Genomic DNA, 22,397 nt, shown 5'->3' on the forward strand with positions numbered 1-22,397 from the left:
ATAAGCGGAAATCATGATGGTTCAAGAAACATTGTCCTGACAGGCATTTTTCATCAACTGGGACAACAATTTGCATCGTGGGACATGCTGTTTCTGAGAGGAGAAATTATTTTAAATCCCTTTATTTATATACAAAATTTTATTAGTCTTTCCATTTTTTAAAAATTAAATTTGGTTTCTTAGTGTTTCAAAACATTTCATGTTACCTTTTTTTGTCCAAATCATGCTGACGTACACCAGCATATTATTTGTGCTTATTTTCACTATTACAAATTCTCATATTATATAAAAATTTTCTTACAAATTTGTTAAAATAATTTGCAAAAAAAGTTTTTTCCTGTTATGTTTTCTAGGAATTTTAATTGGTAGATAATTCCTTCGTGAGTAATTATTTCCTACAAAATTATAAAATTCGCAATTATTTCTTACAAAATTTGTTGCAAAAAGTATTTTATACAAAATATTTTATAAAAAAATTGACAGCAATTTTCTGCAAATTTTTTTTCATAACAAAATTTATAAGTATTTCCTAAAAAAAATTCAAAACAAATTGGCAGGAAATATGAGATGTTTTTAGTAATGTCTGTTTAGATAGAAAAGATTATACTGTTTTTTTTTTAGAAAAAAATTAAAGAATCAAATTGAACGACAGAATGAACACATGTAAATGTAAATTTACTATCAAACACAGCTAACATTACGAAGTTTTGAAATGCATACAACAATAATCATTTCCATTCCTTGCAGCACAAAAGAACTTGGAAAGCAATGATATGTAATGCAACTTTCGTGCCTCTAGGCTATAAACATTGTGAAGCCCCAATCTAGACAGGCTTCAATCATGATGTAATGTGTACATTATTGATTTCACTTTTATTGGTCTAAGAATAGGTTACTTTTAGATGCATTATGTGATGGCTGAAATAGGACCGAGTTTCTTTTTGGAGCAGTAGGAGCAGAAAGTGACATTCTCTTGTACCTTGATGCATTAGAATTAGGGTAAACTGTGTTGGTTGTGTATGGCACATCCCCACCTAGATTTAAGTCCAAACCTGCACTCTGTGCCTCCTCATGATTCTCTCTTACCCCATTACCAGCATATGCGGTGAGGGCAGCTGCTAATATAGCAGATTGATATTTTGGGGTAGCGGTGATTGCTTTGGATGCAGCTACAATGGAATCAGGTAAAGATTGTTTAGAAATGGCATGGTTGGTAATGTTATTACTATTAGATCGACAAAGATGTCCCAGGAATGGTTGTTTTCCAGTGTTCATAAGGGAACCGTTATGGTTTCTATTTGGGGTGATCAATCCCTCATAGTTGAAGAAATCACCATAGCAAGGTGAGTGTAGCACACTAGATTGCAAAGGAGAGAAAGTACTCGAGGAAAAATCAACATTATTGGTTGATGAATATTGTGGTATGAAAGACAAACTTGGGGTGAAATTTCCAATGTGAGGTGAAGTTTGAGGAGTGGCAAGGTCAAGAGTGACAGTGGGGTGAGAATTAGAGGTAGAAATAGAGGATCTGTGGAAGAATAAGGTTGGTGATTTTGAAACGTGGTGATAGCTTGATGTGAAGTTTAGGGCATTAAGGTTATAAAGAACACTAGAATTGATGAGAGGGACGGTATCTGAATTGGCTAGTTGTGTGGTCAATGAAGGAGATTGAAGCATGGATGCAGCAGCAGAAGTTGTGTAGGCTATGGTAGTGGCTGAAGAAGGAAGAGGGTGGTTGTGAGTTCCTTCGTAGGTGCTAATCAATATTGACATGTCTTCCGCACATCTTTGAACCTGAAAATTTGAAGCAAGTAATTAGGTTTAATCATTTAATCATGAAAAAGGGAAAAGAAATTTGTATACCTGTTTTTTCACAGGACAGGATGGAGAGACAGTGCATCGATAGTATGCTCGGGGACATGGATTCCCTTTTGCTATTTTCTGTCCATATTTTCTCCATTGGCAACCATCATTCATCTGTACAAAACTTCAACCAGTTGAATTAAAAGATAACACAAAATCTAGATGCAATTCTCAGTATCTTTTATGATCGAAGTAAGAATCTATCTCAATACCTTCAAATAATAGTTTGTATTAATGTCAATAATGGTTGATAAAGATGAAAATAGGAAGACAATAAGAAGAAGAAATCAATGTCTAATATATTCAATAGATTAAGTTTATACTGTTACTAACCGTAAGGTTATCACATCTAGCTCTGACACAAACCCTAGCCTTCTTGACTTCAGCATGTTGAGAAGCTTCACTTTTATCCCATGTTCTCATCGTCTTTAGAACTTTACTGGGTGGCCATATCTCTCTGAGTTCCTCTTCCTTCATTTCCCCATCACACCTACTTTCAGTGCTGTGATTTTTTATAGCTGAAGGCTCAAATCTTATATCTAATCCGAGTGAAAGTCCTTCTTTCAAATCCTCATTTTCTCTGACCTTTTCAGTTCTATTCTTCTTCTCATGTTTACCTGTAGATGAAATTCCAAGAGAGAGAGAGACAAGTTCACTCTCTTCATCACTAGTTGAATCCTTTACAAGCCTTACCAATGAAAGTTCTCCAACCTCTGGCATTTCCCTTTCAAGCTTATGATCCTGCATGTTGTAACAGATCAAACACCTAAGACAACGCTATTTTACAAGTGTATATATATATATATATCTTCCACAACTTTGATGTGTGATGTAAAGTAGATGAAAACTTCAGTGCTGTTATTGGTAGAATAAGACACTTAAACATAAATACACAGCATGATGGAATGATGCAATGAATTACAATATACACTACTATTGTATGTTGAAAGTTGTGGAACAAGTTATTATTGATCCACTTATTCGTGGCAATTGTCATTCTTGTGTCACTGTTTACTTTACATGTCATGAGTTAATATTTCACTGAGATTATTAAATAAAGAGTTCATGATTATTACCTTTATTAGTCAACCTCATCAATATTTATACAGTAAAACATAGCAAAGCTAAATAATTTTTCGTTTGTACTTCCGAGCCAGAATAAAAAATAAATAAAAAAAATAGGCCAAGTGACGAAAAAACACAGACCTATAATTTTTCTGCTTGACAAAGTCCTAAATATTCCACTTTTTCAAAGCAGTTTTTCTTTATCTACTCAAGTATTAGTTCTCTTGTGGACACTTGTAGGAGAAAAGGAAAGTGCTGAAGAATTTGACAGTGATTTGAGCGTAAGTATAATCATTGAACTTGGAAAGACATGCTTTTCGTTTTTCACGTTGGGTTGAGTAAGAATGTAAGTACATTAACTCTGACCACTCATTTCACATACATGGCACTAAATCATGATTAATTAAAATATATAACAGACTTACTTTATCTGAAGATTTGAAATCATGGCTGCAGTCTTTGCAAAATGGAAAAATTAGGAAAAAAAATAAAATAAAATTAATTAAGAAACATATTTATAATTATAGTCCTTTGCAATTTAAAGCCATGATAAATTATATTATTTTGTTTACTATTTAAACTTTTTTCATGACTAAAGTTAGGCTAGATAAAAATGTGATGAAATAAACGAAAAAAAGAATCTGCTACTGCTTAAGGAAAAATATAAGAATTTAATGATACTTTCTCTTAAGTGTTTTTTATAAATATCTAATTAGCTAATCCGTCATGATTAAAAAATTTGATTAGTTTAGTTAATATATTAATTAGTCGTTTACAAATACTTAAAATTAAAGTACTTATTTTTATAAAAGAAAAAATAGAGAAACACCCTTAAATTAATTCTTGTCAAACAAAATCATCATCACTTTTCTTAAATCTAAAAAGCTTCGAAAGAAGTAATATATCTTTTAAACTTCCGACGTCATGATTATTCCCTCTAAAAATAGATCATGAGTTCCACTAACATTTTTTGTTGGACAAACAAGTATGAACCCGTTTAAATTTTAATGTGGTTTACACAGAAACATAGCATTTGGATAATTATTAGAGCTTCATCAGAGAATTCATAAGAAATCAAAATAGTTACTAATGTAAAAGAAAAGAGAAAGCACAGAAACATACAAAGCAAGACAATACAGAATATTCTTAAAAAAATAATTATTGTTGTTTCCTATGCCTGTTGGCCATCCGAACATTTCGAAGTTATTATCAGATATTATAATAAATTTCCCAGTTAAGGAAGAGAAACCAGTATTTGTAGCATTTGTTAAAAACATCAGTGGTTTTTTCTTAAAAAGCTTGTATCAATTATTCAGATTACTAATAGTTTAACTCATCATTTTATAAATTATTCAGATTGAACAATTTGACACAAACTTATTTTGCACTATATATATATGAATGAATATATTTCCTGGCTGAAATCAAGAATCTTTATGACTCAACCTAGCTCTTTACCTTGTCATTATGTTTGTGTTCAATAATCTTCTCAAGTACTCATCTGATACTCAAATATGTCTTCTCACTAACACACCATAATTGACTCAAACATGGGGAAACTAGACCAGTCCTTGTCAAAGTGAAAAAAATGGTGAACAACACCATCACTCAATTCACATTTATGATTATTAAACTTAACATTCAATAGATGCTTTTCAGAACTAAAGCTACCATGCATGCACCATCCCAGAAATTCTATATTTATCATTGACTTCTACCTCATAACAGAGTCATAATAAAACTGCAAAAGTAACAATAATGAAAACTTCAAATTGCTAATCATAAAAACATCAGAAACACCACAATGAATAAAGAAAAAAATCACCTTCTCGCCGTTGATTTCTTCATTGCTAACTTCCATGGAGTATTCTTGCCAAACAAAAAAGTACAAATTGTTAAATGGATCAATGTTTTCTTCTTCTCATCACCATATAGGGTTGGCTTTGTTATATACCGAAGGCAACAGTTTTGACTTCGATAATATAAGCTAAAATATGAATGGTGTTGTCAGCCTCACGTCAAGAGCGTGTAAAGAACAAACAGTGATATTTTTTTATATATATTTCTGTGTATTAGTTGATTTCTTATATATATATATGATTAAATGAATGAACATTATATAATTCAGCATTTCAACTCTAAACACAATGGCTAATGGCTATGTAATTAGTATTTTAGACATCAAATAACAGTAGATTTGAAGATTAACGTCACAAAAATGCCGACTTGAGTCAAAGTTCACCTGCCATGTTTCTCATCAACCTTGAATATGGTGATTTTCTGTGGGTCCTCAATTTCGGTGCCATTTTTATATTTACACCTTCCTTTCTTTTTACCACCATAAAGTCATAAATTTCCGACAAATTCCCCATAGCAAGGTTGTATTTTTACTTTTGTACTTTCTTTTAATAAATAAAAGACACAACTGGAACTTTATATATATATATATATGTCCTCTATAAAAATAAGAACCCTTTGCTTTAAAATTGTTATCAGATATTATTCAAAGCATTCTTTATATATACATAACTAAGAATAAATTCCTAATATCATTCCTAACTGCTATCATGGCTGCATTACATGCATCGCATTTGACTATATCATAAATTATAAAAACCTTAGATATGTAATAGAAGAGTGTTTGGTTGTTGGTGTTCATTGCGTTCCATTTCTTGCTCAAAAGGTCAGTTAAATTTAGATGCTTTTGTTTATGGTTGGTTAACTACTGATTAAAGATTTGCCATTTCAAATGTCTAAACTCAGTCAAAAGGTCATATAACACTTGAAACACCCAATACGTTCATATATAAACAGATACAGACTAATATGATTAAAACAATGTTTTTAAAATTTCAGAAAAGTCAGCTAAAATATAACAACATTTATTAAAGTAATGTCTCTCACATCGTTTTTAGTTTGTTAATATAATGGAAAAAACTTAGAAAGTTTGCTTAAGAAGGTTGAATAATGTACCTAATATTAACATCATTTTATGTTATTCTCGTGTCAATTCATTACTATACAGTGTCTCAGTATCTTATATGTAAGAATATCAGCCATGTCAGAACATTTGTGTACGTTACCAGAATTCATATAACACAAACAAAAAAACTTTAAAGTGCTGCAGAAAAATTGCAATCAGATACAGTATTGCAAACCTTTGTAAATCCTGTTTTTGTTTGTAAATGTCTTTTATATTAGGATTGACCGAAAACTGGCTGTGTCTGCAGAATGTACATCCATTGTGTAGGTCTAATGACCCAGGTCATTAACCTAGATGTTACTGTTACTGTTCCTATTTATTAATATTTGTTTGTTTTCTTCGAACAAATGAACAACGTTTTCATTGTATTGCAATTATATATGATGGTCCACATGGCATGAGCAGAAAAATGAATAGTTTATTTGAACGATGGAGGCCTTAGAAGCACAAGTCCATTGAAAGCTATTCCTACCTTTGAAGGGTCATTTGTGCAGGCAGCAGCTATATGGTAAGCAGTGAAAATCCAGCTTTCAGTCACCAACTTGACACGTTTTGTGGGAATTTAAGGGCCGGCAAGGCAATTACACACACAATACATTAATCAATTATTGACTATATCTCATGGATTCTAATTGGTATTTCAGTGTGTTACCTGTGTTGTGTCTATTAACTTCACTTAAAACTGTGTGTGAAAATATTTTAGTTCTTCAAACTTTAAGGTATAGGTTGGGAAGTATAATATAGTTTTAATTGAAGGTTAATAGTCATGGACCAAAGCCCTGTCGTTGTCCATAGGCAGGACTCTAGTGGAAAAAACCTGCCCATTTAGTATTTTATTTAAGCCAAAATAAATTGAATTTTATTTATAAGTGATTCACTCAGAAAAATCATTATGAGTTACTGGAAATAAAGTTCTATTTTTTGTATAAATAAATGTGTAATTTTGATATATGTTAAAGAATATCGATCGCCAAAGCAGTTTATGACACTCACAATATTTAAAACTTGCTACTATTTTTTATTACAAGGGCTTGGGTTTTGTTCTTTATTATTTTAAAATAATTTCTGTGTATTTTTTAAAAATTTTGCATCTGATTTGTTCATATATTGTATTATTTTGTATCGGTATGCTACAACTTTTAATTTTTTAAGATATAACGGTAATTTAATACAAATATATCTATTTACTAATAATAAAAGTGTATATTAGATAGAGTTGTTATGGTATATTATTAACCTCAACTTTTAAAATACGTTTTTTTTTATTGATTCACTAAATGAGTAGATCGATGTAAGGTGATGTTCAAAGTATGTTTAGTTTGTTACATGAATTTTATTAATTTTTAAATATTTCAAAATTGTATGTGTTTTTGAAATATTCTAAATTACACAACTGATTTATAAATATTTTATATTAATTATAAATTAGTGCTTGATTATATTTTATGATATGCGACTTTATTGTAAGGTTGTGATCTAACTAAACCTAATTTGACTTGGCATGAAGTTTGACTTACTCCAACTAAACCTTAAACCATTTGGCCCAATTCAACTAGATCTTTCTTGACATGCACAAATATGCATGGCCCAAAAAAATTTACCTGACCTCAACTGACATCGACTTGGGTCAAACTTGATTTAATCTCGGTCCAACTTGACTTAAGTTCAACCTAAATTGACAATTGAGCTCAACTTTGTTTGACTCATCCTAACCTTGACTAGCCCCTATCGACGTAATACAAGGCTCGTTAGGGTATGATCCAAATTGACATAAGCTCGACATGACTTAGTCCTATCTTAATATGGGGTTAAACCCAACCTAGTTCAAGCTAACTTGGGTCCTACTAAACCTAATTTAGGTATGGCCCAACCCAACCTACATAGGCTTAGGTCAACTCAGTCTAACAACCTTTCCTAACTTAGACCTAATTCAACCTAATATTTCATGATTGGTCCCATTTTAACCTAGACTCGACCTAACTTGATTTGATCTAAGCTTGTTCAACTTGCCTAGTAGTGGTCTTGCTCGAGTCAAGCTAACTAGACTGACCCAACTGAACTTAGGCTTGGATCGACTAATCCTAACCAATACCTATCTTCGTCTTCATCCCCATCCTCGTTAAATTACTAAAGTAATCACATTTTATTTGATAACCTAAAAAACTTATATAATATATATATATATATATATATATATATATATATATATATAAAATTCTGGTACTCTTGAGTTTCATAACCCTTCCTTTTCTTTCTTTTGCTAGAAATTGTTTCTTTTCTTTTCTAATTGGTTGGTTTGTTCTATATCCACAAAATTCACTTATAGCCCCAAGATATTTTTCTACTTCACAATATTTGTGCATTTAAACTTAAATGGTATATTATCAATTACATTGAATTAAATAGTTTTTTGTTTCACAATTAATTACTGCTACTCTTTTCAAAAAATTTATTTATTATTTTATTTTTCACATGAGAACGTTTGACTCTAAATTTTAGGCGTTTAATCGCCTAAACACTTTCATTTACTAGGCAACATAAAAATTTATCTTTTTTATTCTTTTGTTTCCTTGCTTTTTGTTTTATTTGAAGAACTTTATTTTGCTAAGATAATTTTCATTATCTCTTACCAGTTTGACTAGTTTGATATCTAAAATATGTTCTTAAATCTCCAATAGATTTTCCATCTTATCACACCCTTAATTATATTTTTGTTCTTATTTTTGTGATTTTTTTCAATGGTATATCAAATTGTTTTTAACACACATTTGGTCATTTTTACTTCTCTTTAATATTTGTATATGTTGTTTATTTTTCTAAGATAGAATACTATGATGATATATTATATAACTTTTCTAACTCATCTTTATAAGTGTAACTTCTTCACTATAATTGTATAAAGACATATTTACTATGATATAATAACTTAGTGTCATTATTATAAATCTTAATTATTATCGTCTAACATTGAATGAAGTACAAAAGATAAAAGATCTAGACTAAATTTAAATTATTATTAGTTTAATATTTGTTCTTTGTGCAAATTTTATTCAATTGTTGTATTATAATCTTTATTAGTATATAAAACATATAAGATATTTCAATATAATTTTGAGAAAGCAAAGAAGAGACATTTGAAATATTTTTAAACTTGAATATTTGTTTTATTTTTATAACTTTTTAAAAATATTTTTAAATTTTATCAACTTTATTATTTTCAAAATTAATAAATATTTTGGTTGTCATGAAATTTTATTTATGCATAATTGTGTAATACTTATATAATTATTTCACTTTTATTCGAGTACTCTAATTTGAAATTTATTCAATTATAATTTTTTTTATAAGTATTTGACATTAAAAAAAGAGAATACGGCTTTATGATATTGTTTGATAATTTCTTTTACCATAACTTATTTTTTGTAAAACATAATTAATTAATATCAATACATTAAGAAAGTAGATACAAGCACATGTATAGGTATACTTGTTACCCGATGGAGATGGGATAAGACAAAAATTTTATATTAACTAAATTTGGATACGAGGATGGAAATGAGTTTTTTCTTTAAGGATAGGTATATGATAATGAAATTCATCTCTATTGTGTTGCCATCACTAATCACATTGGATAAACACAATTCAATGAATATTTAAATTGTTGACAATCTTGAATCATTAAAAATTTTAAAAAATTAATAATAAACTAATATACAAATTAAATCGAAGTCATTACACATGAATAAAATATATCAAAATTAGTAATCAGTAAAATTACAAGTTCTATCAAATAAGTTCGCTAGTAATACACTTTAATATAAATACGTTTAAATTAGTCACTAAATCTCCAATTATGTCCTTAGAACTCGACTAAAGAGCTAACACAAGTATTTCCAATAATACCACATCACTTAAGAATCTAGATCAAGTACAATTTAAATACACCTTCCTTTTCTAACTTTCTTAGGTACCTTTTAACAACAAAAATTTGAAAAAACTCGAGTTACAAAACAAACAATATCTCTTGGATATAATAATTAACACAGTGATTTTAAATACAGACTTGTTTGATTCAGAAGAATGAAAAAGTCATTTTGACCTTGTTCTCCTTGGCTCTCAACCAAGGAAATGGAAAAATGATTCTAAAAATGAATCTTCAATTAAGGAAAATGAAAAAGTAACCCTAAAAATAAACTCTTGTTTCCTTAAACCTCAATTGATAGTCTTGTTCTAGTAGATTCAATAATCCTTAAGATCAAAGATAATTAAAATACTCATTTTTCCTTCAACATTTTGAGTTAACTTTTAACAAACAAAAATCATGAGAAAACTCCAAAATATATAGTATGAATGTTTAGTATTCTTTAGCTTTTTATTACTCGAAAGCTAAATACTGAGAGGGAAATATACTATTGTAACTGTTGAAATCCTTCTAACAATATTATCGCATTTTTCTATTAAAATTGAACAATTTTGTCACCTAATTCTGATCACTTTTTTATAAAAATGTTTCGTGTAAGTACAATCATTAAGATTATTGGTCAACCAAAAACAAATTAGCACCCTGCCTTATTTGGTCTTGCATGGTTGCTCCTACCAGCCAATTTGATAACAAGTTATTCAAATGTGTATGGGTTTATACTTCCACAAATATCATTTTACACACTGTAAATTCTCTAATCATTTTAACTTTTTCAACCGTAACATCATCCCTGAGCTAAATTCCACTAACAAGAAGAAAAATAGAATAAAAACTCAAAATTAGGAATCACTGAAACAATTCTTAGCTAACAAAATGCAATGTATTTCCAAGTTCAGAGGGAGAGAGCGGTGAAATACAACTCTATCTGTTCCATTCATAGTCACCTCCATATCTTGGGTTGGCATTATTCACTCCACTAGTGTCCTCTGGCTTTATGGAGTTTGCAAAGGTATGCCAACCAAGAAGGTATGGCATGATAAACTACAAAGAAAAAAAATAAAGTTTCAAAAGTACAGTCAATATAAACAAAATAGAAATCAGGTTGTTGCATAAAGGAAAGATTACATTTGCGAAGGCAGGAAATGTACTCCATGCAGAACTTAAAAAAAAACTGTATTGACTTCATGACATCTTATACGGAAAGATATGTACTTCAATATATCTAACAGTGAAAGATAAGTTCCTAGTAGTGGCTAGGCAATAGAATTTTCATGACTAATGTTAGCCAACTATTACGGAAAACTTTATATTAGTCAAATTTTCATAGTTACTACTCTAATGATGATCATTTCTGCTACAAAATATTTTAATAGACTACAAGAGAATCATGGCAATGCAGATTTTGGCAATTGACATAATAAGGAAATGAGAGAGAGAGAGAGAGAGAGAGAGTTGTACATTGAAAGTTGAGCACAAAACTGCTAACTCTGCTTTTGTAATAGGGATATAGATGTTTTCATCCACGTTTACAAGCTTGTTTTGAACACCTTCAGAAATGCCACAACAACGTCAGAACTGAAGCAAATACAGGCATTTAACTTTCTTCATTTATATAGCAGGCATTTATAAAAAGAGAGTCAGGTAACTTATGTTTTAAAATGATGACATTAAGATTGATCAATTTTGGAATAATGCACCACTGTGGGGAGCTTGATGTAGTTCTCACAATATATCATGGTCTCAATGAACCCAAAAACATTTCATAGTGTCCCACAAACATAAATATGGCAAGGATATAAAATAAGATAAAAATATAATAATATGAAGAAAGAGTATTACTTAGGTTAAAGAAGTGCCCAGAACCATCTGGAAGAGGCTCCAACTTCAAAATTTTTCTGACTTTACCTTCATCGCTGCATATTAAGATAATTTTAAGTGTGTATGAGCATAGCAGCCAAAACTTGACACAAAAATATGAGCCCCTTCCCCATAATCCACCACAAAGCAAAAGGAAAAATGAAAAAATATATTCAACAACATGCAATAACGTAATCAGTAAAGTATGAATCAGTCTACATGGTCATATAGATCAACTAACTTTATTCAAAGAGACTAGATCCACTAAGGAAAATGTGATTCTTATTCTAAGATAATCAAGGCATCAAGAAATGATCACCGATCAAGGATAATGTCAATTTCATTAAAAATTTACATATTCCAATAATTAGAAGGGTATGGTGTACAAACTACCTTTTGCCCTTGAAAGGATCATGAAAAAATTCACAGGACTCCCTTGTACCAAGGCTTATTACACTTCCCATTTCACCCACTGATAAGGAAAACACCTGCATTCAAGTAAACAGTACTACAGAAATTTACACTTCTCAACCACAAGAGAATATCTACAGACTGAATCCAACAGAATTTATACCAAAACTTCCAAACTTATCAAAATAGCAAAGTCAGTTTTTGTCTAAAAATACTGTGAACTCTAAGTGCAATGCGCTCAGCAGTTCATATTCCATCTAAACTGCAAAATATAATACTTTAATTCTAATCAAATGGCATATATGGTATACATACAGACTCATAAAATACTCTCAGAGAACTTAACACCTTCGCGCATGTTTAGATTAAAGTTTGCAAACCTACACTTGAATGAACTCTTCTTTTGCAAACTTAAGTTTGAATGAAGTTCATTTTACACACTTAAGTGTGAATGAACTCCATTTTGCAAAAGTAGCCCTCTTTTTTCTTCCATTTTAATCTATGTTTCAATAAAAATCCTACCAACTGAAAGCCAAGCAAAGCCTTCTTGGTTTTGAAATATAACATCAGCGTAGAAATCACCAGAAAACCATAACAACTCACCTGCTTCCTATTCCAATCATATTGGCGTGTACCAACCGCAGGTGCAAACTGAAGCAGCACATAACCTTCCTTAGATATTTTATATGCCCCTGACTACAAAAATCCCCCATAGTTAAATGCTGAATCCACAAGTCCATAATGGCACATCCAATCAAAACCACCATCAAAACGAAAATAAACATACATCGAGCGGCACGAATTCCGGTGGCCTAGGAGTCAAAGTAAGCGCAGCCTTCCCTTTGTAAATGGAGTAACCAACGTAAACCCTAGGCGGCAAAGCTCCAACTGAGCACACGTTAAACCAGAAAACAAAATAAGTGCATTTCACAAGAACAGAACGCAACGCAACACAAACCCTTTGCGTATTTCCTAACTACCGCACAAAAGACATAGCACAAAAACACTTTCTATTCATCTTCCAAGTACTAAAATAGATTTTTAAATTGGAAAACCAAGCCGTAATTAGGTTTCTGAGAAACCCAAATGTTTTTTTAGTTATTATTAATATCAGTTTTGTAGGAGCAATTAAGAAGAAAAAAAAAAAACAAAGAAATGGGGTTGTGGAAAAATAGGTTGTACCTGAAGCAGTGGGTCTTGTGGGTCGTTGTGAGGAGGCTAAGGTGTTCTGGTCGAAGAGATCAGAGTGGCGACATCTGAGGGAGAAGGGTTTAGGAGGGTTAAAAGGAAGAGAGTTTGGAGAGAAAGAGTGGTTTGCGAATAGCTTAAGAGAAGAAGAGGATAATGAAGATAAAGATGAGAAGGGTGATGGTTGAGAGTGCAGTTGAAACTGCAAGTTGGACATCTTCCTTCGCCTCACTCTCACTCTCACTCTATCTTTTCTGCTTCTGCCGCTTCCTTTTGCGCTCTATGTGCCTTTCCCGGTCTTTTGTGTTTGCCTTTAGATTATCTTTGAGGAAAAATGTCTTTCTCTCTTAATCTATAATACTTAATGTTTTATTTTCGTATTTTTAAAAAATATTTGTTTTTTATTTCTCAAATTTTGTTTTTTTATTTATTTCAACAGGTAAAGTGTTGGAGTTTTCACTTCGTCAATTCATTTTATCCTGTCAAAATTGTGATGATGATTTAAAAATAGGAACACTTAACTATTTTAATATTATAAAGTTTTAGTACGAATAGTTTTATTATATACGAATTTTATTATTTTAAAAGATATAATTTCTCCAAAAATCACTATTTTATTATTTTAAAAGACATATTTTCTCCAAAAATCACTTTTTTAGGTTCTCAAACTTCTTTTTAGGAGTTTCATCTCTTTAGGTCGTCTGATTGAAGAATCGAGACCATAAAATTGATCCTCTCGACAAGCTCTTGAGTTTGGACCGATCAATTTCTCCGTTCACGTAAGTTTAGTTTTCACCCTTTTTTTGGTCCATTTTTGTTTTTTGTTGCATGTTAGTTTTCTTCTGCTTGCATGCGTCTTTTTAATCATCAGTATGAGTATCTATTGATTAGTAATTGTAATGGTAGGTCCTAATCGTTCTTGTGTTGTTCCTAGGTATAGATAAAAACATCCTATGGAGCTAAAGGTGTTTTGGTGTTCGTTGAGTCTGTTGAGTTGTTTAAGCAGGATAACAGGTAAGGGAACCTAATTAGACTATGGTTATTTTGTATGAATGTTAAATTGGTATGAATTTCTAGATTTGATGGTGAAATTTGACTATGATATGAGTTGTGTAGAAACTCGGGTGTTAGTTCTGACGTTGATTATTAGATTGAATTGGTGAAATTGATATTGTGCTTAGATTTCTTCATGATTTCAATTATTGCAAATGTAAATTGTAGTGTGAATTGAATATCTGTGAAATGTTCAAATAGCGGTGTATCTGGCCCTAAAATGCACAAGTCTGTAGAGATAGAATTCGCACAATTATGCAAAATTATGATCTGCAGAATTATGCAAAATTGCATTTTCGTTGGGCGAGTTACAAGTTAGTGGGCTCACTGATTTATGAGTTGTTGGGCAAGCCTGAGCTGACTGGGCAAATTTTGAGTTAGGGGCTCACTGATTTATAAGTCGTTGGACGAACCCTACTCGTTAGACAAATTATGAGAGGATGTTTTTCCTAAAGTCCCAATGATAACCTCGCTAGGCGAGCAATCTAGTCGATGGTCGAGAATGCATCTTTCGCTTAACGAAAAGAAGGGCTCGCTAAGCAAGTGGATCAAAATTGAACATAATTTGATAGATATTGGATAATTCATTATGGACAAGTTTTGTTTTAGGGAATAATGTTATTAGTGTTTAAATTATATATATATATATATATATATATATATATATATATATATATATATATATATATATATATATATATGCATGTGATGTGATGTGATTTCTAGAATTTCAAGGGAGATTCTGTGTGGTGATATGTTAGTGTATGCATTGGCATAAGGATTCAATATGGTGGTATCATTTCTCTAATAATTACTTAGACTCAAGTAAAGTAGAGTAGTTTATGTCATGAGGCTAAACTTGTGAGTGGTTGGGTGATAACCCCTTGAGGCTAAACTCTACAGAGTTTGGGAACCACTATAGGTGCACACCACCAATGAGTTAGATGCCAAGTGCATGTATCTGAATATTTGAGTTTAGTATCAATTACTTTTGTGATTATAGATCAAAGATATGTTTTATACCACGTTTGTAAGTATTTGACATGATATATATATATATATATATATATATATATATATATATATATATATATATATATATATATATATATATATATATATATATATATATACACACACACACACACGTATGATTATCTCTTTTAAACATTAGTTTACCCTTCTTTTGTGTTGTTGTCTTGTGTTGCTTGTCTTTCTTTTGTGATGATCACCTACTCAGTGGGAGTAGATGTGTTGCAATTTCTAAGGCACCTATGGAGGAAGAGGGGGCATATTTTAGGTTGATGGAAGGTTTCACTAGGAGCTTTAGTAGTGGTTAGTTTATTTATATAGCTTTTTAGTTTTAGTTTAAGTGTATAAATGATATATTTTTATAATCTTATATTTTGTAAGACTGTATTAATATATTTTTGTACATTGGATTATCTGTTTTGAACACTATGATGAAACACCCTATTTTATTAGTTTTAAAATGCTAAAGTTCAGAGGTTACAACAACTATTTTTTTAAAATTAAAAGTTAAATTAAAATAATTAAAAAATTGTAATATTATTATAACTTAAATTATTATCATTTATAAATAATTATTAATGTTCTTGTATGGAATCGAGTTGTCTCAAAAGTCTTCAATCCTTCGTCGTCTCTTCTTCACAAAGCTCGCCCCTAAACTGCTACTTAGCGATGCTCCTAGAGGGTGGGTACCTGCAAGCACTCCGACACTCAAGTTAGTAATACTTCCAGTTTAGGAGTGAGTAAAATATGAATGCAAAGATAGGTCTCTTACCTCTTACCTTGGACACTAAACCCTTTTTTATATTACCTAATTCTAATCATAATTTCATTACCTTTGTAATCATTTTTATTCTCTTCGTAACTACTAATAAAACCCATGAATGCCCTATCGTAACTGTAATTGTCATTACATTCCCTTATGTTGCCCATATTCTCAAATGCACTTTTATAGTCCTATATCCCATTTACCATTTACGATGTACACTTGTATGCCTAAGTCCATATGTACTAGGATGTACGTTTGTATCTCTGAGCCCATGTGTACTGGGATGTACATTTGTATATTTGAACCCATATGTATTGGGATATACATCTGTATATCTAAGCCCATATGTATTGGGATGTACATTTGTACGTATGAGTTCATATGTAGGAGGACGTATGTATGTATGTATGTTTGAACCCATATGTACTAGGATATACATCTATATGTGACATATCCCTACATTGAGTCTAGATACAATTGTCTTTAATTGGGGCGAGATGTACTCGGTTTCAATGGGCCGAGATGTCTACGACCTCCCCATACATCAATATGGGTTAAGATGTTCCCAACCTCCCCACTAGCTGAAATGTTCTCGACCTCCCTATACAATTAATTATAATAAAATAATTTAATATTAAATATAATAATTATTTTAATTTATCTTATGAAAAATAATAATTAATTAATTAAAAATTAAAAAATGTATATATAAAAAAATATTTATACAGATTAAATATATTTTTAGTATTTATATACCTAAATAAATTTTAAAAAATTAACGGGACAAATCAAAATTTTCAATTCAATTCATTTTAATTTTAAGTGGACCAATCACAAATTAAACCGATTCAAGTCAAATTAATCTTTTTATAATATTGTTACATTCATACCAATTATCAAATTCAAATTACTTTCGTATTGATGTTTATTAGTATGTTTTTTATCTAATTAACAAGAATCCATTAATAAATAATTTTAATTTTAGTCTCGTTTAGAAAAACACACACACTATTTTAGATGTTTATTTGCTTAATTGAAAACAATTAAACATATACTTAACCAATTTTGCATGTTTGTTGGATTGAAAATTAATATCTAAAATATTGTTTACTAATGTTGTATTAATGGAAAATCAAATATTGTAATATATGAAATTAAGGTGGTGTATATATAATTATTATTAAAGGAAGAAGATGACATTTTTGTAAATTAAAAGACCAATAATCATCAATTTTTGTATTTTAATTTACATATAATTTACTGCATTCCATTGATTTTAATATAATGAAAATAATTCCAAAAATTCAATAACCAATTAAAATTGAAAAGTTTCTTACCGATTTAACTTTTTTTAGAACCAAGAGGTTTGGTTTGGTTTGAGGTTTAACACTTTAGATGGGATCCAAACTAAACTGAAATAAACTATTATATTACATATTATTTGTGTAAGAGAAATACCTAATATGTCTAACTTAGTTTATGTGACATGGAATAACAAAGTATATTTAACATATAGCATGTAAATTAGGTGGATGAAGAGTTGTTCTCGTCATGTAAAGGTCGTATATTAGTATTGGGGAAGAAACGTACTAAAACAAAATAAAATATCAATTGAAGCAAACTCTAGAGACCGAAACAGTAATTTTGACTGAGGATTTATTTTTATTTTTTGGGTTTTAAAATTCTTTTTTGTAATAGTATACAGTTATGTGGAAAGGGTTTGTCAAAGGCTTATAAGAAATACATATTAAGGGCTATATAATAGATATACCATTTTGAAAATATAATGATTGGTAATAATTTAAGTGTAAGTCTAAATTTTATATTAAAAAGAAATAATAAAATTAAATATCACATAAGAAAAAAAATTAATAAATTTAATACTTTTAGGTTTTCTAGTTAAAAATGGTGTCAATTTTTACATATTTAGATTGTTGTGACAACAATAACAACACAACATAATAACATCACAATAATAACAATATAAGAAAAAATATACTATAGGGAAGCGACTCACCTTTGAGTCCATGTAATAATGTGTTGAGGAGAGATTAAGGAATCATTGTTGATTAACAACCGTAGTTAAAAGATATAAAAGATGAGTCTATGGGCTTAACTGTAAGGTCCATTAAAATCTGCTTTCTCTTTTCTGCCCTAATGTCTAAGGGCTGGCCTTAATCTGTTGGGCCTAAAGGCTGGCCCACAGGGTGCAGAGGCCCTAAAGCTGTTAGGGTTTCCCTTTCAGTCTCATTTTGCAATCTGAACCTAAACACTGCCTCCCTTTCCATTCTAGAGCTCTGCTAGGGTTAGCTGTCAACCCCCAAGGGAACTCTGACCAGAACTCCACTTCACGTAAGTCTGTTCTAACTCATACCTTAGTTCCATTTAGCTCCTTCTTCGTGGTTCCAACTAAGGTCAATCAGGGTGAACTCGTTTTAATCTAGTTACACTGTTTTTCAGCTCATTAATCCACTCTAGACGCCGTTGCGTTCGCTGTTGGTGCCTAGGGATCCAACTACTAGCTTGTTTTCCAAGTAAGGGAAGCTAGAACCCTCTTGCTTGTTTGGTACAAGTATGTTATTCGATGTTGGTTGTGATTGTTTGAGTTTGCCTGTTGTTATGGGTGTGTGATATGGTGGGTATGTTGTTTGGGGTACGCTCACGAGTCTGCTGCAGGTTAAGACAGTGGTTGGCACTGATAAACTCGCCCAGGCGACTTGGTCTCGCCTAGGCGAGGTTAACAGGGGCTCGCCTAAGCTAATTTTCCACGAATGGTCGCCCAGACGACCCGCTGTTCTTTTGAGCGAGCGAGTGTCTTGCTTAGGCGGAGAGGGTCTCGCCTGAGCGAGATCGCGCAGGGGCTACTGTTCTCTTTGTCGAGCTCTCGCCTAGGCGGAGAGGAGCTCGCCTGAGCGAGAGTCATTCTCGCTTGAGCGAGACCCTCCAGCCTGAGCGAGGAGCTGGGCAAGGATACGTCCCGAGATGTTGTTTCCTCTATGCTTGGATGTTTAAAATTGTGCTATATGGGTTATTGTATGATGGCTTAATGAGAATGAGTATGCATGTTTGGGAAGGGATTATATGTGGGGGATTGTAAGCTTGGCATGATTTTTATATGAGTTGTACATGAGAAGTTGGATACATATGTATGTGCGTGTGGTCATGAACTTGGCATGAGCTACAATGGATCTTGATGGTTGGTAGACCAGCGGTGTGGTTTTGGTATGAGGAGAAACGCATTACTCATGGTTGGGAATAACGAGTTGGTATTGATTCAATGTATGAGAAACGAGGATTGGTTATGGATGTTGGTATGATATTTCATGTGTAATGTATGTGAAAATTCTTGGCTGTTATATATGTTGGTCCGTGTTAGTGCGTAATTCCTTGGAGTCTCTAGGTGAGACTTTTAGGGTCGCGCTTCAGTGGTCGGGACGTAATTCCATGGCCCCTATTAGTGGGTGTCCATGGTGGTGCCCCATCTGTATAACTAGGTAAGGATTCAAGGTAAGGTTGCATCCTGACACTTTGAGGAGTCAATTAGTCTCACCTAGAGCGGACTGACTCCTGTTGTGAGAGTAGCAGGAGGCCTGAAATTCATTAAGGGCTAACCTTGTGGTGAGGGAAATTTGATCCATCGTAACACTTGTAACACATAGCTCGGGGGTGAACAGAGGTATCCACTACAAGTGCGGTCATTCGCTGAATCCGACCAAGTTATACGTATCTGGATGAGTCGAGTCGAGTCGTAGTGTATTGATTGAAAAGTCATAATATGCTTGGTTGTCATATGGACATTGGATGGTGAAAGTATATTTGACTGTATGATGAAAATGTTGTTGGCTCTAGCTTACCCTGTTTGTTGTATGGTTGTCTTGTATGTGGCTCTTCTTTCTTGCGATGATCATCAATTTGATTGATGGGAGTAGATGGGCGAGGTTCTCGTGGTCAGCAAGGAAATGGCGATTCCGCTGCTTAGCCATCTGGGCTGGATTTTATTTTCTCTATGGTTTTCGTTAGGACTACAACCCATGTATTGTTTTACGCTTTGCTACTCTATTCTCTTTTGTTAGACTTGTATTTGATTTTCCTGTGGCACCATGGTAAGTGTAAGGAGTGAGTTTAAACTCCAGGACTGCGCTACGTTATTATTCCAGTGTGACGCTTCTTTAATTACGTTATTAATTAAATGGGGTGTTACATTAACAATGTTGATTAACGACGATTGTGTTTAAAATTACTTAAAAGATCTTTTAATCAACAAGTTGATTCACAACAAATTATTTAATTTAGACAACAACTATAAACTAATTTGTCAATTTACATACAATTTTATTTCATAAATAATTTGTAAATAACATGATTTTACCTATGAATTTGTTGTTTTACATATAAATTTTTACTTTTGATAATCATCAATTTTCTTGTAGTATTTTTTTTTTCTTGCCAAAAAGTGTTAAATAGAAATATTACTTTAATTTGTTAAATAGGCAAATTTATTAGGAGTTGTTGCTCAAAATCTCAAAAATTTCCTACACGTAATTTATATGCTAATGATATCATGATATTTTTGTTAAGAGGAACTTATCTAATACCATGAAAGTGCTTAAGTATGGAAATGAATATCGAGAAATGGTTAACTATGTCAAATTAACTTTTTATGTCAATAGTGATTTTTCAGGACAAAGGATAAGCAAAATAAGAAATTTCATTGGTTTTCTGTGTAGGTAATAATTTTCTATCGTGGTGTTCTTACGATTAAGGTTGAGCTTTTTTTGGAAGAATGATTTAAGAGAAAGAAAGAGGAAGAAATGAAAAAAGATTAAAATATGAAGTCGATGTTGTTTCTTTTAAAGAATTAGAAGATGATTGTTTAGTAGATTAGAGAGAGATATTTGTAAAAGTTTGTGACTAAGTAGACTGATGTGACATATTTAAATAATTTTTAATATATAAAAAACTAGATTACCAAAATGTCTTAATGTGACATATTTTTCATTTTTAATTGTTTACATATTTTATTATTAAAATGTATTTATTTAAATAAATAAACATGTACGTTTTTTATTTTAATTTACTTATGAAATTATTAAGAAAATTTTATTATATAATTTTAATAATCTATAAAATATATAATTTTAAATTAAACTTTATATTATTAAAATTATAAAATAGTATTTTTTTTATTTAATTTTAATAAGAAATTAAAACTAAAAATACATATATTTATTTGTTAATAAAATAAAATTCGTAAATTTTAAAAACAAAATTATCTAAAAATTTCAAAATAAAAAGATAATATTTACACATAAAATAAAAAAAAAACATAACAAATTTTAAAGATCAGAAGAAATTAAAAACTTTACTTTTAACTCTTTAATTAAATAATTAAAAAATATTTAAAAAAAATATTTAGACAAAGATATATGATGATACAAAATTTTAAGTAAACATAATTTTTTTGAAAAAGCGTATTAAAAAATAGTTAAAGATAATAATCTTGAAGAAGGAACAAGGAAGTAACTTACCATATTATGTGAACACGTGAAGAATAAATAAATAATAAAAGGATAGTTCGAGAAAAATAAAATAAGAAAAGGATAAAAGAGTCATTTGTGATCTTTCACCCTTTACTCTCACCTATTCCAGTGGGATTGTATTTATCACAAATCTCTCTAATTTGCACTCTCTCACTTTTCATCACCTCAAAAAAGAACAAGTCACTCATCCTCTAATCCTTGTTATGCGAAAATGATCTTTGCTTTCTCACATAGAGATAGTTCTTCTGATATAAGATCATGTCCAAAGTATATCGTATTATAGTTTCCAAATTTATCGATGTTCTAAATGGTTGCTTAAGATTATGGAATATTGGTTAAAAAACTTCATTTAAACAAGTGTCATCACTAATGTTAAGAAAAACTTGAGATAAACTCATTACATTATCAAAAGGATGCTCCGAGACTGAAATCAATAACATGAATAAATGCAGCTTACATGTTTAAGGTTTGTTGGAGTAAGTCATAAAAATCCTTGCTGCTAGAGTTTTTGGTAAAATAGTTCTATGGTGGTTTGGCAGCATAGTAATGCCAATATGAAAAGTGATTAATAATTATTAATCAGATAATTTAGGAGAATCCAACAAAGATCACACGGTCGTATCATATGCCACTTCACACTTATCCATCCACCTCACCCTGCCTTTGTAGCCGCACGTTTCAAACACAAACGCAAAACACCAATTAACATCATTTCCA

The 22,397-nt window shown here is 31.0% G+C and overlaps 2 protein-coding genes across 2 annotated transcripts; both read right to left on the reverse strand.

Moving 5' to 3' along the window:
- Positions 1-646: 646 nt before the first annotated feature.
- Positions 647-4,874, reverse strand: LOC114179577 (WRKY transcription factor 72A-like). Its single transcript, XM_028065966.2, has 4 exons — positions 4,754-4,874; positions 2,197-2,604; positions 1,864-1,977; positions 647-1,794 (listed from the first exon to the last, which is right to left on the reverse strand). Exons 1-4 carry the CDS (start codon positions 4,787-4,789, stop codon positions 874-876), a joined length of 1,479 nt encoding a protein of 492 aa, XP_027921767.1. The 5' UTR covers positions 4,790-4,874; the 3' UTR covers positions 647-873.
- A 5,653-nt stretch (positions 4,875-10,527) lies between these two features.
- Positions 10,528-13,615, reverse strand: LOC114176508 (single-stranded DNA-binding protein WHY1, chloroplastic-like). Its single transcript, XM_028061571.2, has 7 exons — positions 13,284-13,615; positions 12,889-12,989; positions 12,705-12,797; positions 12,084-12,178; positions 11,673-11,746; positions 11,292-11,380; positions 10,528-10,874 (listed from the first exon to the last, which is right to left on the reverse strand). The coding sequence occupies exons 1-7, from the start codon at positions 13,504-13,506 to the stop codon at positions 10,755-10,757; spliced, it is 795 nt and encodes a 264-aa protein (XP_027917372.1). The 5' UTR covers positions 13,507-13,615; the 3' UTR covers positions 10,528-10,754.
- Positions 13,616-22,397: the final 8,782 nt, after the last annotated feature.

This window comes from Vigna unguiculata, chromosome 3 (genome assembly GCF_037176805.1).
Source record: "Vigna unguiculata cultivar grain cowpea cultivar isolate G323 ecotype 2 chromosome 3, ASM3717680v1, whole genome shotgun sequence".
In the NCBI taxonomy this organism is placed as follows: Eukaryota; Viridiplantae; Streptophyta; class Magnoliopsida; order Fabales; family Fabaceae; genus Vigna; species Vigna unguiculata.

Excerpts from the sequence above, each read along its gene's own strand:
- LOC114179577 (XM_028065966.2), bottom strand. The coding sequence starts at position 4,789 with ATGGAAGTTAGCAATGAAGAAATCAACGGCGAGAAG. Across the intron at positions 2,605-4,753 it reads AAGAAATCAACGGCGAGAAG|GATCATAAGCTTGAAAGGGA; the intron begins GTGATTTTTTTC and ends TACAACATGCAG. Across the intron at positions 1,795-1,863 it reads CCTGTCCTGTGAAAAAACAG|GTTCAAAGATGTGCGGAAGA; the intron begins GTATACAAATTT and ends TCAAATTTTCAG.
- LOC114176508 (XM_028061571.2), bottom strand. The coding sequence starts at position 13,506 with ATGTCCAACTTGCAGTTTCAACTGCACTCTCAACCATCACCCTTCTCA. Across the intron at positions 12,798-12,888 it reads CGGAATTCGTGCCGCTCGAT|TCAGGGGCATATAAAATATC; the intron begins GTATGTTTATTT and ends GGATTTTTGTAG. Across the intron at positions 12,179-12,704 it reads ATGATTGGAATAGGAAGCAG|GTGTTTTCCTTATCAGTGGG; the intron begins GTGAGTTGTTAT and ends ACTTGAATGCAG.